The sequence below is a fragment of the Leuciscus leuciscus genome (genome assembly GCF_965113295.1).
Source record: "Leuciscus leuciscus genome assembly, chromosome: 14".
Lineage (NCBI taxonomy): Eukaryota > Metazoa > Chordata > Actinopteri > Cypriniformes > Leuciscidae > Leuciscus > Leuciscus leuciscus.
This window is the reverse complement of record NC_138738.1, coordinates 14,994,890-15,012,186: the sequence shown is the minus strand read 5'-3', so window position 1 is coordinate 15,012,186 and position 17,297 is coordinate 14,994,890. Positions and strand designations below refer to the sequence as shown.

General features: G+C 36.6%; 1 protein-coding gene across 2 annotated transcripts; it reads right to left on the bottom strand.

Annotated features, from left to right (window-relative positions):
• Window positions 1–542: 542 nt before the first annotated feature.
• tie1 (tyrosine kinase with immunoglobulin-like and EGF-like domains 1) lies at window positions 543–16,593 on the bottom strand. Of its 2 annotated transcripts, XM_082137374.1 has the most exons (23): window positions 16,353–16,593; window positions 14,473–14,766; window positions 13,804–13,914; window positions 13,088–13,243; window positions 12,865–12,996; window positions 12,620–12,760; window positions 11,762–11,890; window positions 11,525–11,670; window positions 10,574–10,718; window positions 10,330–10,488; window positions 10,072–10,209; window positions 8,653–8,937; window positions 8,191–8,481; window positions 7,898–8,088; window positions 6,125–6,335; window positions 5,936–6,046; window positions 5,181–5,371; window positions 4,744–4,857; window positions 4,461–4,531; window positions 2,328–2,368; window positions 2,133–2,229; window positions 1,926–2,025; window positions 543–1,215 (listed from the first exon to the last, which is right to left on the bottom strand). In XM_082137374.1, exons 1-23 carry the CDS (start codon window positions 16,393–16,395, stop codon window positions 1,144–1,146), a joined length of 3,369 nt encoding a protein of 1,122 aa, XP_081993500.1. In that variant the 5' UTR covers window positions 16,396–16,593; the 3' UTR covers window positions 543–1,143. The 2 variants fall into 2 exon arrangements, with proteins under 2 accessions (XP_081993500.1, XP_081993501.1); XM_082137375.1 differs by lacking the exon at window positions 8,653–8,937.
• Window positions 16,594–17,297: the final 704 nt, after the last annotated feature.

Here is a 17,297-nt window from a genome sequence, read left to right as displayed (position 1 = left end):
GTGTAGAAGGATACAGACTAACAGACTAATTGAAGAAGTCACACTTTATATTTTAACAGTCTAGAGTGTGGTTATAATAAACATGAAATTTGGTTGTGAACGTACTGATGCCTTTGGATGAAATATTGTATTTTTCATTTATATACCAAGGGTAGTTTTGGTGGGATTCAGAAGTAAACAAAACTCTGAAAGATGTATAGGCATGTGTGCCATATTAAAATTCGGTCGACCACTAAAACGATTAGTTAATTAAGTAGATAGATTACTATTAAATGCAATACTTGACCGTGAAGTTTAAGTTTAAGGAGGGACGTTTTTTTTTCTCATATTGTGTGTGAGTTGAAGGAAACTGAGTTGCCGTACCCTGACTGACAGATCTTGGGCCTGTGGCAGAATAGGAGGAAATACCCTTGACAGATCAGCAAGCTGCAGCAGGGAAAGGGGCCTGACCTCAACCCCACTACTTGAAGAGAGTGAAAGAAAAATGAGTTTCTGTTCCTATCAGTGGAGTGTTTGTTGTCTCCAAATGCCTCTGTGATGAGTCCTGTCACCACAATGATGCTTTATTTATCAAAGTAAACATTCTCTAACATTCTTTAAATGGTTATAGGGTGGATATAGAATGTTATACATACGTCATACGTAAAAAACATAATAAAAAGAGCTTAAAAATCTTTAGTGGCTTTCTACGGTCTGATAAACAACAAACATTATGTACAGAACTCACTCAGGGTGAACAAATGAGTTACATCGACTTTTCAAGTGCTACACTGAATAATACTGGTGCTTTTGTCCATTTGATGTATGTCCATTCCAACAACCTCCCAATAAAATGATGGAAAAAGAGTTCAATGCATGGTCCAGATCCCCACAGACCCAGCGTGCTACACATCCGTAGCTTATATTGTAGGTTCCACTTCCTCTTGAGTAATCCAAGGCCAACATGTCCTGAGATATGAATCCTAGAGTCACAGCTCCTAAGAGTGTCCTTTCACAGTCTGTTCTCTATAGCCATGTGGTCTTGGTGGAGTGTCTCTTTGACTGATGGAACCTGGCCACAGGGGAGTGACAGTAACGCAAAGCCCTACTGTGATGAGCCTCCCTTGGGCTGTGAACCCTTCTTGGGTCTGGGGGGGCTGGTAGTCAGGCCTCTTCGGCTGTAGCATCTATTCCAGCATAAGTGAAGTTCTCAAAGAGAGCCATGTTGACATAGGCCTGGATGAAAGACAAGAGTTAGAGGTTGGTTGATGGCTACATGCAGATACAACTGGACCTGAATTAGGACCTGAATTAGATGTGTGCTATTGACATGAAATATACACCATTGTTTAAAGTTTGTGGTCAGATTTTTGTTTTGTTTTAATTGATCAATAGCATTAGTACCCATTTATAATGTTACAACAGATTTCTATTTCAGATAAATGCTGTTATTTTGCACTTTCTATTCATCAAAATATCCTGAAAAACATGTCACGGTTTCCACAAATAAATATCAAGTCGTTTTCAACATTGATAATAATAAAGTGTTTCTTGAGCACCAAATCAGCATATTAGAATGATTTCTGAAGGTTCATGTGAGACTAGCTATGCTTCCATCCACATATTTGTATGCATTTTGGGATATCGTTTAAAAAAAAAAAAATTTTTATCCAATAGATCCCTCAATGTGCAACAAAAAACTCACATGACTTTGCCTCAACAGTGGATGTGATTGGATAACTGGACTAACCAGCGGATAATTTTCATTGCGCAGTATCTCAAATGTTTCTTTGATCTTTTTGAAATGATCAGAATGATTTGGCATAATGATGACCTCCCAGAAGTGTCTCACATTATTGTTTTCCCAAACACCAGGCATACGAACGCAAGATAACATGACAGTGTTTACAAATTACAAATTCAAAAATCAGCCCGTTTTTCCTTACCTTCCTAGCCTCTTGCATCCGATTGAGCTGGACAGATATTTGTGAAAATGGTGGTCGCTCATAGGGTCTATCTCGCCAGCACTGCCTCATAAGTTCATACCTGTATGGATTATTATTATACAGGGGATTATAATTACAATTATTAATACAACTACAGTTGATCAATATGGAAAGTGGCTACTAGAATACATGAACGTCTGTGCTTACACTTCATCATCACAGTTCCTGGGCTGCTCCATTCTGTAGCCCTGAGGAAGCTTCTCATAGAGCTCAGCACAGGTCATCCCACAGTATGGAGTCCCACCTTGAGGAGAACAGATTCATAGCCTTCATCATGCTGAAACATCTTTATAATGCATTGAGGCAGTAGACAATTCATTAAAACTAACTGAGCGAACTTACCTAAACTTACAATTTCCCACAGAAGAACTCCAAAAGACCACCTGGAAGCCCAAGACAGATATTTAAATTAAAGGATAATAAAGATTAAAGAAGAAGCTACAATATTATTAAAATGATAGCTGGTGACATGACGTCTTAAAAGAAATGGTGCTCATGGTGAGAGACTAACATCTATTTAGCACATTTACATACCAATGATTTAAAAATAGCTCGGAAAAACACAAGGACAAATTCTGAACCTGGTCTACACTACCGTTCAAAAGCTTGGGGTTTGTACGATTGTGAATTCATGTTTTTGAAATATGTCTCTTATGCTCATCAAAGCTGCATTTATTTGATCAAATTGCATTAAAAACAATACTATTGTAAAATATTATTACAATTTAAAGTTTAAAGTTTTCCATTTTCAATATGCATTTTAAAACAATTTATCTAAATGTATATGTCAGTGTTATGTTTAGTTTTATTGTTTTTATTAATGTGATTTGGTTTCCTGTATATCCTTTCAGTGTTGCATTTTCATCACCCTTGTTAGTTTACTTGGTTTCTCATTAGTTAATTATTACATTCACCTGTCGTCTAATTAGTTCCCTTGTTATCTCTGCTCTCTTATCTGTTGCTCTGTTCTTTGTCTGTGTTTTGTTAACATTACACGTGGCAAGTGTTTATGTTTCGCCTGAAATGCTCCATGTATTTCTGTTGTTGGATTAAAAAGATGATTTAGAATGAATTATGGTATTCTTTGTGTTGGTTTGCTACCACATGTGACCGTATATTTATAAAGACAATGACAAAGCCGAATTTTCAACAGAGAAAAAAAGCCCATTCAGTCCTCTACTGTCAATTCCAGTATGTTAAAGCTAACGCTTGGTTCCCAAACTTTTTTACAGTGAGTAATTTAACATCCTTCTGATTACCCCCTCTCTTCCACTTAGACTGAAGTCACACCTTTTCCATTTAGGGACAATATTTACCTGGCATGAATGCAATTACAATGGCATAAATAGTGTTATGAGATAATGTTTTAAATGAAAAAGTTCAACAGAGAAATTTGAAATAATGGTAAAAACGAAGTGATACTTTTAAATATCAAAACTAAAACCGCCAGTAGGTAGAGGTAAGCCACAATATTAATGAGTGAGTCATTGAGTCATTCATTCAGTATCGAAGCAAGTGGCTGTATTTATGGCTGCGTCCGAAAACGTATTCAGCTGACTTGTGGCATCGCTGCCTTATCATGCAATGACTTTGTAGGCAGCGTTAGCGGGCGAATATACCTCACAAAACTGATTTTGGACAGATTTCTGAGGTAGCGCAATGGTTTAATGATCTACAGCAAAATAGAGCGAGCTTCGATGATAACTAAACAAATTTTTATTTACTCCAATAGTAATTTCTCGCTAGAAATAACATGAGAAGTGAAAAACGGTGAAAAACATACATTTACACACAAAGTGACCATCAACCGCAACTTTCAGACGCAATCTTTATTTTTTTTAGCTAAACTGTCTCAGAATGGAAAGTATAGGACTGTGGGATATCAAATGCATGGCAAGCCATACATTTATGTTGCCTTCAGGAAGTGAAGCTAACATTGGATTCAGACATCCCTTGATGCCTTCCTACCTTGGAATGGAATTTTAAGGTGGGGAAGAATTAAGTGAACGGAACACAGTTTGGGAACCACTGGTCTATGCAATCAAACTACAGGCTTTGTGGGAAATCAATAACAAACCGATCTACTGGAGAAAACTATGTTTGCATGTCATGTTGGTCATGTTGTTTTCGAAATGTTAAGTGGGCAACATGTACAACATGTTCTCAAGTGGGTAAAAATAGGTTGTTTTGATAGAGGCACTGTGGTCTTGTGGAGCATGCTAAATTTGAGCTTCCTGGTTTGTTATCAGTTCCTTCCAGCTTATTTATCAGTTGCCCATTACAAATTGAGAAGGATGAAGGCGTGTTAATTTGGATTGAAATATTAGCATATCACTTGGTGTTTTAAATATTTGATTTTCTTTAAGTAGAAATTAAAGGGTCAGACACTGAAATTTAAAAGTCAGATAATAAGGCATGAGATGTTCATAACGATGTTTATCTGCAAAAACCACACCAATAATTCATTGCACTTACACATCACTCTTTGTAGTGTAGACACTGTAGTTTAGTGACTCGATGGCCATCCATCGCACAGGCAGTCTTCCCTGAGACAAAGAAGGAGCAACTTTTAACCAGTTTCATGAGTAATTTTTGCATTTCAGTCGAATTATTTTAAATGTAAGTCCACCGGAACACTATTTAAGAGTGAACCTGACTGATAACATAAAGGGTGGATAAACAATGCACTCAAAAAGCTGAGTAAGGAAGGACCATTGAGTTTTATCATCTAATATCATCTCATGGATATAGTTCTCACCATGGTCTTTTTGACATACACCTCCTCACCACGTGAGAGGCCAAAATCTGCGATTTTTGCAACTAGGCTTTCTCCCACAAGTACATTTCTGGCAGCCAAATCTCTGTGGATGAACTGTTTACACACAAACAAGATAACCAGACACAGAATTAGGACATACTGTATAAAAAAAGAAAAGAAAAGACAAGAAAAAGGCATAAAAACGATATTAGCCGCGTTAAATTGAAAGATACATTTTAATATACTATTTTTTTTTATTGAATAAAAAAACGAATTACTAATAATAAAAATGATTAATTTACAAAATTATTTAAATTAAAAATTGAAAAATAAACAAACTGCAACATTGCGGGCAATAAATATGACACTTGGCCAGTGTGTCAATTCATTTTGCCCATCCACATATGTGTTCTTAAATATACAACTCTTTTTTATACCTGTTTGTCACTAAGGTAATGCATGCCAGTTGCTACATCAGCAGCAAACTGCAAGAGCTGCTGGGAGGTGAGTGTGGAGGCAGTTCCGTGCTCCTTGGCAAAGGCAGGATCGGTCTCTAGGACACGACTCTTCCTTAGGAAGTCCAAAAGATTCCCATAAGCTGCATATTCAATGGCAATGTAAAGGTAACCTGTGGATAATAGAAGCTGTCACATGTCTGCACCAGAGGAAAATATATGAAGAGTTCAGATGCAAAAGCCTCTAAGTGGCACTTGAAATCTTCTTCTAGAATGATCATTTTTATCAAGCTCGTATATTTAAGTTCAGTAATTTCACTTAAATGACAATTATTAGGTAATTTTCATTGCCATTTAAGTGAAATTACTGAATTTAAATATACAAGCTTGATAAAAATGATAATTCTAGAAGAAAATTTCAGATGGCACTTAGAGGCTTTTGCATCTGAACTCTTCATATACATATGGCATCTGAGCCCAATAATTTGTTGGTTTGTTGGTAAATATTGTTGGTTCTTTGTGTGTACGCATGTTGAAACACAGGCAACAAATATTTCCCCATGGGGATAATAAAGTAATCAAATCAAATCAAATCATGCACTTCGACAAAAGTGATATGAAGTCTTATTAACATTACTGTGTCAAACTCTCCTTAGAATTTCTAAATTCAACTCTGTGAGGCACATTTTTATTATATGGCCATAATTCTATGTAATACCAGTAGGTGGCGTACTCACCTCTGTTCTCACAGGCACCAATGAGATTGATTATGTTTTGATGCTGTCCCAATTTACACAGCACTTCTAGTTCACCGGCAAAGTCTCGATGGTCATTCTCTGAGGCGAACTCTGCGGGTGCACAAAACGGATCACAATCATGTAAAAACAGACCTTGGCTAACAATGCTGTGTCGGCTTGTTGTCTTACCCTTGAGCATTTTAATCGCAGCACTCGTTTTTACGCCGTCTTTTTTGACCATGGCCTTGATGACCTGACCAAAGTTCCCTTCTCCAATGACATCCTCAAACTTAATGTCCTCCCACTCCAAAATGGGATAGGTGAGGGGCTCTGGGGAAGGCTTTGGTCGTCGGGTCAGTGTGAGAGTCCCTGAGTTGAACTGTAGGATAGTCTCTTCTCCCTGAAATTGCATGTGTTGACATTTAAAAAAAGTTTTTCACTTTTGTGCTTATTATTATAGTCAAATCCACTTAAAGTCAGTAAATATAACTGTCATGCTCACCAGCTGGAGTGCCCTTGAGAGCCACCAAGGGGCACTCCATCACAGACTATTGTCATTCCCTCACAAACTCACTGCCTGGACTCATCATGTGTAATTGCATTCAGCTGTGTCTCATTAGCTCATTAACTCTGCCTATATAAGCCTGGTCTACGCAGTCATTCATTGTGAAGTCTTGTGTAGAGACAGAGTGCATCGCGTCATAATCTGAAGACCACACCCACCAAGGGGGAAAACAATCCAACTGTCTCCATTGACTTTGCATTGCGAGAGGCTGCCTCCTTGTCATTTCTTGCTTCTAACAAAAGACAGAATAATGCCTAAAAGCTGCTATGTGACAAGGTGTACAGCAAACAAGCTAAGAAACCCAGAAATAAGTTTTTATTAGCTCTCGACCCCAAAAAAACTAGCGTTTGAGGACGTAAAAGTGGATACAGGCTGGAACGAATGGGTAATTTGTGGGATCCTGACACTCAGTATGCACTAAAAAATACACTACGTGTGCAGTAAGTTAAACATTTGGTCACTGGTGAGTCAAATATCCAAATGTCAGTTTTATATATTATATTTCTGTAAGATAAACTGTGTTGCCAATTACGGTCTCCTCCAGCGGACGTGCGTTAGTTCTCAGAGTAATGAGACACGTGACGCTCTGTCTCAACTGCCTGTATCCACTTTTGTGTCCTAAACACTTGTTTTTTGGGGTCGAGAGCTAATAAAAACTTATTTCTGGGTTTTTTAGCTTGTTTGCTGTACACCTTGTCACACAGCAGCTTTTAGGCATTTTTCTGTCTTTTGTTAGAAGCAAGAAATGACAAGGAGGCAGCCTCTCGCAATGCAAAGTCAATGGAGACGGCTTGATTGTTTCCCCCCCTGGTGTGGGCGTGGCCTAAATGCGCTCTGTCTCTATGGTTTTGATCATCTGCCTGTTTTATTTTTTTTTTATTTTTTTTTTATCCTGTTTGCCGTGCCTTCTACCCTGTTGTGTGTTTTGAATTGTCTACCTGTGTTTATGACCTTTGCCTGTTTTTGGACTTTGATTCAATAAATACTGCATTTGGATCCTCAACCTTCGAGCAGTACAAGACAATAACTATTTTACATCAAATTTATGAATATATACGTTAAGGTTTAAAATGATTTGAATATATCAGTGGCCAATTGAAATCACGTTTCTCTCTGTCTGTTCATGATTGCTTTCTTACTGCTTAATTAATGGAATTTTTTGTAAAAGTCTTAACTGTCTCTTTTGATAAATTTAATGCATTCTTGCTAAATAAAAGTACTATTTAAAAAATAATTCTTGTCATGTCTATCCCACTGTGATGAAGCATTAAGTTTGTTTATTTCAACATCTATAGGTTAAAAATATTTTGCTGCCATTGTACATACACAACAAGCATAATAGTACAAATAAATCAAGTATATAATAAAATAAAGTATAAAATAAAGTGTCCACTCACCGATCCAGACTGATAGGTGAATGTCCGTCTTCGTTTAAGGACAGATTTCCGAATGCAGAAGAGAGCCAGGAGGGACAAAAGAATGGTCGCACAGGTTACACCCACTGACCCAACCACAGCCCAAAGAAGCTGATGATCCTCAGCCATTGGCCGCCCAACATGTTGAGTGGTGGGAATAAAGTTGGAGAATCCTGAATGATATGAAATAAGGTAGGTGCCTTTTTATGAGAGAGAACATTTTAGGAGAGGATTTACAGTAAGCTTTCTACCATTAATTCTTTCTGGTCTCTTACCGTCTTCACGTGTCCTGGCTTGTACAAACTTGCTCCACTCCCCTGGCGCCTTGGAGAAAGCCCTCACCCTAAACTGGTACAACGTGCTCCCATTGAGGGAGGTCACATCCTTCGTGGTTTTGTTGCCATCGTCTGTGTCCACCCAACGGTGCAAGATGCCCTGGCCCACTGGCTGGTACTCAATGCTGTATTTCACAATGCCTCCATTGGGGTCCTCGGGGGGCTGCCAGCGAAGCCTAACTGCATTGATGGACAGGGCATCTGCATGAACGTTCCGTGGGGAAGAAGGGCCTGGAGAGAGATCATACACAAATTTTGCATTTTCAATTTAATTTCACACTATGACACACTTATGAGTTTGTTCCTTTCTACCACACCCTGTCTAGTGTCTAACATTAATGTCCTATTCTATAGTCAGTCATCTATTTGCGCCTACTTGGGGTCATGCAAGATTTCTGTTACCCTGCTTATAGATGTGAATATGGTGTGGCTTTGATGGGGGCCCAAGGCTGCCGCAGTTTACCAGCCGGACGACCACTTGGTAGTCCCTGTGGTACTCCAGATTGTAGAGCTTGATGGAAAGCACATTAAGCAAGGTGGTTTCCTCCCACAGCTTCTCTCCGTGTGGTCCGTAGAGCTGCACTAAAAAGCCAGTGGCCTTGTGGTACCTGCCAATCAGGGACCACCTGATGGTGGCATTACGGCCCTCCAATGAGTTGGAATCAATCTCCGGCCTGGCCGTGGGCTCTAGCGACACAGAATACGCAATCAGAAGCTGTGTGCCGCAGCTGAGCTACGTAAAAACTATACTGCTCTCAAAGTCAGTGCTTCAGTCAAAATAGACTGATAATCAATCAATATATTGTTTATCTAAAGACCTGTTTCCAGTCCGTTTCTCCAGATTTTGACACATCCATGTCAACATCATCCAAAACTCCATCTTCTCCCCAAAGAATCCCACTGTTCTTCTCATTATAGGGTAAGACGGGGGAAGATGCTCCTACCTTTATTTATTATCTTGACCATAGATGCCATTTAATCTCATCTGAACACATTTATTTAATGTTTAGACAAAATAATAGCGATCAAGGACTTTATTTTATGTTAGATATTAGATGGCCGTTTGTTAACGGGGGACTTGTGGACGCAGAAATTAATTTGATGAATTTGTACAATAACTTTTCGCTTAAAAAAATGAGCCCAATATTTGTTAAAATTAGACTCGGTATTGTTATCGTTAACTAAAGCCATTGAAAATTGTTTTTGGAAATTAAAATAAATGCTGGATAGAATAAAATAAATTATAAATATTGGAGGAGAAATGTTGCCTTGGCATCTAACTGAAATATGTTTACTGTTGTACAAAAACTACAGTAAAATTGAAATAAAAATGAATTAAATCTATATAGAAATGTTTAAAAAACTAATACAAACGACAAAGCACATAACAAAATGACTAATATTTTAACTAAAAATAAAAGCTGATTCAAAATATGAATAAATACTATGATAGTATATAAATATGATTACATGAGATCATTACCTCTGGGGTAAGATGTCCCCCTAAGAAGTGGCATTTTGTTGCTGATGGTTTTATTATTTTATTTAATAATTATTATAATTCCATTCATTACATTTATATTTATCATGTATTTGATATATATCAGATGTTTTTTACATGTATAGTTGGGACAGGTTTACTGGAGGTTTTTATTGTGTGCCACAGGTAGGGGGCCATCTTACTCTAATAGTGGTCCTGTACATCGTCAGCCTTTACATGCTAAACTGAAACTCATCTGTAAATATGTTGTTAAGGGGGGCATTTCCCCCATATTTCCCTACAACCAAGTCATTTTTAGTTCTAGTTTGATTGATTCTCACCTGGACAGTCAGTCTCCATAATTGCCGCTGGACCTAAAGGACCCTCTCCTCCGTTTCCTGGACGAGTGAGTTGTACACGGACATGGTATCTGGTTGAGGGCTTCAGGTTCGGTAATGTGATTTGATCGTTGCCATACACTAAGTAAAAACATTTTTTTATTATACTGCATATCTATGACTTGTATATTGATATGATTCCACATGAGAATGAACCTAATGTAGGAATTCCTAAAAAAGGAATAATTTACAATTCCTCACCTATGATTGAGGACCAGGAGTCTTCTGTATCCACTGGTTTGTAAAGCAGTTTAGTTGAAATAATGGGACCGTCACCCATGTAAGTGTCCACTGGCTTTACAACCAGTTGTTTGCTACTGCTCAACAGCAGTTTAGGAGCTGTGGTTGGGTAGGGTGGCTCTAGTTCACAACAAAGTGCAAATTTAAGGGTCTTTTGCTAGAGAGAAAATCACTAGAACAAACTGATTTCTAAAATGAATCTCACCTTTCACAGTTAAAGTAAACTTGAAAGAATCCTGCCCACCATTGGTGGAAACTCGACATTCCCACAAACCACTGTGCTCTACAGACAGCCGTGGGATCTCAAAGTGAGCTGTGCTTTTTATGGAGTCCATGTTAGTGTGGGACGCCTGATGAATTAGTAAAAACAGTAGACAATCAAAAAGATTAGAAAGATAGACACGACAATACTTTCTAATTTTTCACTTTACAAACATTCTTTCTTTAAACATCATATGCAACTTTTTATTATCCGTCAGGCAAAACTTAAAGCCTTTATATATAATACATTATAAAAATATTGTAATGCATTAATTATGCCTTTAATATTATAATACTTATGTTACACCTTTAGAATAGTGCATTAAAACACATGACAGACAACCAATTTCAGATGTAACAAGGAATCTACAAATATTATTTGTATCATTATATGTATATATATATATATATATATATATATATATATATAATATTATTATTTTTTACTTTGGTTACAATTAATTATTGAAAATATATAATACATTATAATGCACATTATGAATTCCTCTTAATGCATTATACATAAAGGCTACGAAGTAATAGTTCACCCAAAAATGAAAATTTTACTCACCCTCATGTTGTTCCAAACCTGTATGAGTTTCTTTCTTCTGTTGAACACAAAGAAATATATTATAAAGAATGTTGGTAACCAGACAGTTGAAGGAGCCATTGACATCCATAGTATTTTTTTTCCTACTATGTAAGTCAATGTCGGCCGTCAACTGTCTGGTTACCAATATTCTTTAAAATATCTTCTTTTGTGTTCAACTGAAGAAAGAAACTCATACAGGTTTGCAGCAGCTTGAGGGTGAGTAATGACAAGATGTTAATTTTTGGGTGAACTATCCCTTTAAGTAAAGAGTTACCAAACTTCCTATACTTATGACTCTTTCACCTTAAGAACGGTGCTTTCCAGCTTGCGTAGCTCGATACTCATATGGCTAGGCAGTGGATGGCCTGTTGCAGAGCATGTGATCTTATGGCTGGAGTTCAAGTTTCCCTCCAGGTAACTGGCCATATCCAAAATCTCTGGAACACTATCTGAAAGAGGGATAAGGTTAGACAAACGGCGCCAAGAGGAACAAACTCTATAGATTTTGGAGCAGATGGAAAAGTAGTCTTGAAGACTTACCTGATTTCTCACAGTATTGCCCTCTCCAGCCTGTGAGACATTGGCAGCCACTGAATCGATTGCATTTGCCTTTGTTCTGGCAGTTGCAAATTAAAAGACAGTCAGCGCCATACGTTCCTTCAAGACACTCTATGAAAATAAGAGCATTGACAAGTCTGTAAAGTAAAGTATTGTTTACATCAATTAAACATGCATTTGATAAGAATTCAATAAGACACGTTTTAATGCCTGAGCTCTGACCTCAAGAAGTTTAAGTGTAAGCGTTTGGAAATGTTTTGTGTACTAACAGTATGGAAGCCTGTTTTTTCTGCAATTGAGACTCAGAACTGAAACATTATTTGTCATAATTCTGACTTTATATCTCACTTTATATTATGTTATTGTAACTTTTCTTAATTGCACCTTTATTTTCACAGTTGCAGATTTATTTATCTTAATTGCGTATTTATTTCCACAATTGCAACTTTCTTTTCTTATATTATATATCACACAATCTGGTTTTATATCAGATTAAATCTGATATAATGCTCTATTGTGACTTTTTATTTCCTGTAATTGCTATTTTATATTTTACAGTGTGACTTCATATCTTACAGTGTGACTTGTAAGATGATACTTACAAGGTGATCTCACTCCCTTTTTTACTCTGAGGTGGAAACTACACAACAAAGACTAGAACAAATGCACAGACCAGTAAGAAATATTTATCTTGGTCAGTTTGATGGAAGCTGAATTTTTACTGGCAGACTCCAGCAGCACCTGTTTAAACTTTAATGCACAACTGAATCCTTTCTGCAAAGCATAGATGATACATGGAGGGAACAGTTATTATATAAAGGGATCTCATGTTAAACTCACGTTTACGACAGCGGTCTCCATGCCAGCCGCTGGCACAAGAACAGCCGTAAGGATCAGTGAGACAGAAACTCAAGCCCTGGCATCCATTCACTGGCGTACAGGATTCCTGGCAGTTCCGACCAAACATTCCTTCACGACAGGCTGCAAGCCCAAAATCACAAAAATGGATTTACATGTTTAAGTTCTTAAATAGACAGTCTCTGCAGACATGAATGATCAGTTTCATAGAAATGGTTTTCATTTACCTGTCTCACAGCGCATTCCCATAAACCCTGGAGGGCAAACACAATCTCCATCTTTGTCATGGCACACGCCTCCATTCAAGCATTCGGGACAGTCCTTGTCACAGTCGGAGCCCCATTTGTTCTTTGGGCATTCTGAAAAATACATAGGTAAGAAAATCAAGAAGATATAAAATCCAAAGTCTTGAATACATCTAAATCGGTAATATGATACTGATTAGGATACCACGAACGATGAGGCGCATCCAGGCACTATAAACAGGACTGTTCCCAACATAGCTGACACTGTAAATCCCTGCATTGTTTTCATCAACTTTCTCCAGTTCCAGAACTGCTGTGCGGTTCTGAACATCAGCAACAGGAGTCATGTAATAGTAGTTACCTAAAATAAATCAGAATATACTTGCATGTAAATTGCTCATCCATTTCTGATATGCAATATATATATATATAATTGTGACTTTCTATCACAAATATATGTGAGTGATAAATATATACATATATATACATATATATATATATATATATATATATATATATATATATATATATATATATATATATATATATATATATATTATTCTTTACGATTTCACAAGACACATTTCCAAAAAATGTATGCATATTGGTACAGCAATTGATGAGAATATGTTTTAAATGTTATACACACAAACACACACACACACACACACACACACACACACACACACACACACACACACACACACACACACACACACACACACACACACACACACACACACACACACTATACAGTATATATATACAGTATATATATATATATATATACTGTATAGTGTGTGTGTGTTTGTGTGTATAACATTTAAAACATATTCTCATCAATTGCTGTACCAATATGCATACATTTTTTGGAAATGTGTCTTGTGAAATCGTAAAGAATAAGATAAAAGCTATACTGACCATTGAATCTCCAAGTAATGTCTCGTCTTTCTGCATGAATGACATCCATGATTAGAGGCACTTTGTCTCCTTTATTGGCCGTCAGAGTGACACTTGCAGGTCTAAAGTGACCTAATAAGACATAATAATAATAATAGTAATCATATTTTTAAAATCTTTTTTTGCCAAACTGTTTAGGTTTTAAAGGGATAGTTCATTCAAAAATGTCATTAACCCACATTATGATGTTTTATTAACAAAGTTCTGGAGGATAATCAACCAACATTCAGATAATCAACCAACTCTAAAAATTCCGAGCTCAGAGCCCTCCCCTCAGACAGCACGCCAAATACGCATAACCTTTACTCTGATAATCTTATTATATGAATGTGTGAACTCCTGAGAAACATTTACTTTACCTTTATTTACATTACAACATTACATTTACTCACCATTGTGTAGTTCCAAACCTGTATGACTTACTATCTTCTGCAGAACACAAACAAGTATTTTAAAAAAAATGTCATACAGTCAGTCAGTGGGGTCCAGTGTTGTTTTGGACCCCATTGACTCTCATTGTAAATAATGTATTTGTTATGTGTATTCTTTTGTGTATTCTTTTGACCGAATTTTTGGTTTTTGGGTGAACTATCCCTTTAAGTTAAATATGTTTTACTCTGGTCACCATACTTTTGCTGTAGTTGTTGATAAGTGTAACATTGGCAGGTTGGTCAGAGCCCCTTTTTGATTGACAGTTAAAAATCCCACTATGGTCAAAGCCTGTAAATCCAGTAGCCACCACTTCTTTAGTCTGTGGCCTCTCCACAATAAATTTAGGAGTATCTGCACGTAGGACAATGCTGTTGTCCTTTTTGATGCTCAGTTGAATGCCGTCGGTGTCACGCTCTCCAGAGATGCAGGAGAGGCGGAAATGATGAGCAGATGTGGCCCCGTTAGAGGTCATGGTGAGATCCATAACTGCATCTGGTAGAGGACACATTTCATACAGATTAATAAAATTGGAAAACAATTGCTAGTGAGATAAAATGAACATCATTAGAAAGTTAATATTCTCATCACTTGTATGAAAATTATACTTAGTACAGTTTCTTTACATTAGGATCACAAAATATCAGCAACAATGGAGCCACTATAGTGGAACATCCACATTCCTGCATTTCCCCCTGGCTTTCTGCCACTCTGTGCCCTTCTCAACACAAGAACAATATCAGGAAACAAAGAAGATCCGAAGCAACCATTCCACCACGAATAGACGGAAAAATAAAAACATGTACAGAAACCCGGGGCTAGTTATCACACTCAGTGAATATTTATCAGGGCAGGTTTATTTTTGAAAGGCAATTTCTATATAAGCACATGCCTTAAATTCTAGGCAAATAAATAAATATATATATAATTAACATTTCCACTGTTATTGGCTAAGAGTTGACCTGATATTTAGGCTGTTTCTACAATGTCTACATCTTAACATTAAACAACTATATGCTTTTATGTAATTAAAACAGTAAACCAAATATGAACCACAAAATGAAGCATACACAGGTACCATACAAAAATATAAATAATAATAATATTGTCATATATACATTTATTATATTTAAAATGTGACAACAATAAAAAAGTGACAACTTTCCCTGACATTTCTAAATAAATAAAAATAGCTTCTTCCTAATAGCTACCTTCCTAAAATAGTTCAAACTTTCAGTTAAATCTAATTCATTAATAGTTGAACAGTCCCATTTGTCAGTGTAGTTTTATTGTGTGTGTGTGTTGTATTGTGTATTGTGAGCTTAGAATTGGCCAAAATATCTTTGTGTTTTATAGGATGTTGTACGGAACCCCTAAAGGGACCTTTGCAAAAATAAAAATATACAGACTTATACCGAACTTATTTTTTGGTCCCAAAGGTCCCTTTAGGGGCTCCGTAGTATTGTCAGAGTAGAATTGAACAAAATTATTCTAATATAGGCCATAAAGGTTTTTTGATCTCGATATTTGAAACCATAATTGAATTTATAACTTAACTCAAAACCTTACAGCTAGATAGCTTCTGTGAGTTTGCATTTATGACAACGAGCCATGGGCTTCTCATACCAATCAATCAATCAATCAATCAATCAATCAATCAATCAATCAATCAATCAATCAATCAATCAATAATTATTTTGATATCAGCAAGTCACATGAATAGATTTTTTTAGAAATAACTATTCTGCTAACGCTTATATTCCTTCAGCTAGATAAACTACATACACCTTTATCGTTATGCAAAACAGGACTAGCCTATACCAAGGAACTTCAATAAAATGTAATGTAATGTTGTATTCGACCATTTTCCACCATTATATTATTGTCATTTCCAATGATGACCAAATTACTAAAGATATTAGACCATCTGGTAACTTGGATTTAGTGACCATTTCGTCATCATATCGTTAAATTAATAAGAAAAATATCTGATATTAAATTATATGGTTGTACAAAAGTGGCCTAATAAGAAACAGGGCTTTTTGTTGTAGAGAGAAAACTTGCAGCTATAGGCTACTCACCAGACATGTCGACGAGGCACAAGAGGCAGATTAAATGCAGCATGACTGGTGTATTGTGTTCTCTCAGATAATCCGTCAAAAATGATCAAAATACAGGATCTGTCATTTAAGTGTAATCTTCCAGCTCGACAGGGGTATCCACGCGTTATTGCGCATTTCTACGATCACTGTGAATGTACGTGCACTGATTTACTCTACGCGTGGAAATATGTGCTGTTCACATATGCTGAAAACTTAACTCTTCTGGCTACTCCACAGTCATACTTTGGGTGGGAAAGGAAGGAAGAGGCGTTGAGGATGAGAGAGAGAGAGAGAGAGAGAGATGAGAAAGAAAGGAATAGGCGTTGAGGATGAGAGAGAGAGAGAGAGAGAGAGAGAGAGAGAGAGAGAGAGAGAGAGAGATTGTCAGGGTACTGTAACGTATTTTCACAGAATTTCACTTTCACAATATTCGATGTGTCTATTGATCTAAAGTCAGTGCATCATGAGGGTTATTCTTTAATTATATCCCTGCAAAACATTTACATTGGTCCTAAATTATGTTATTAAGCATAAAAATGCCATCTAAAGACCCATTCAACTGAAAAGTAAAATGACAGAAAAAGTAAACAAAAATGTCCTGTAAAATTTTAACAAATGACAATTGATAACAAAATGCAAAATTGTTAAGACAACATAGGCCAAATAGAAAAATTGAAAATGCATTTGAAACAGAAGCACCATTGTTTTATTTTATTTTATAGCATGTATCATTTTTATATTTTTCGATATATTACTTGTTGTTAATATAATAGTACCATTACTAAACTAAAAGTGCATTTATTGTTGTTGTTGTTATTGAAAGGTACAATTACCCACCATGGCACAGTGTCAAGAGTTTTAAATGCACATAGATATCTTTTTATACAAATTAGTTAAGAAGGAAAGTGCACCCAAAGTACCGTT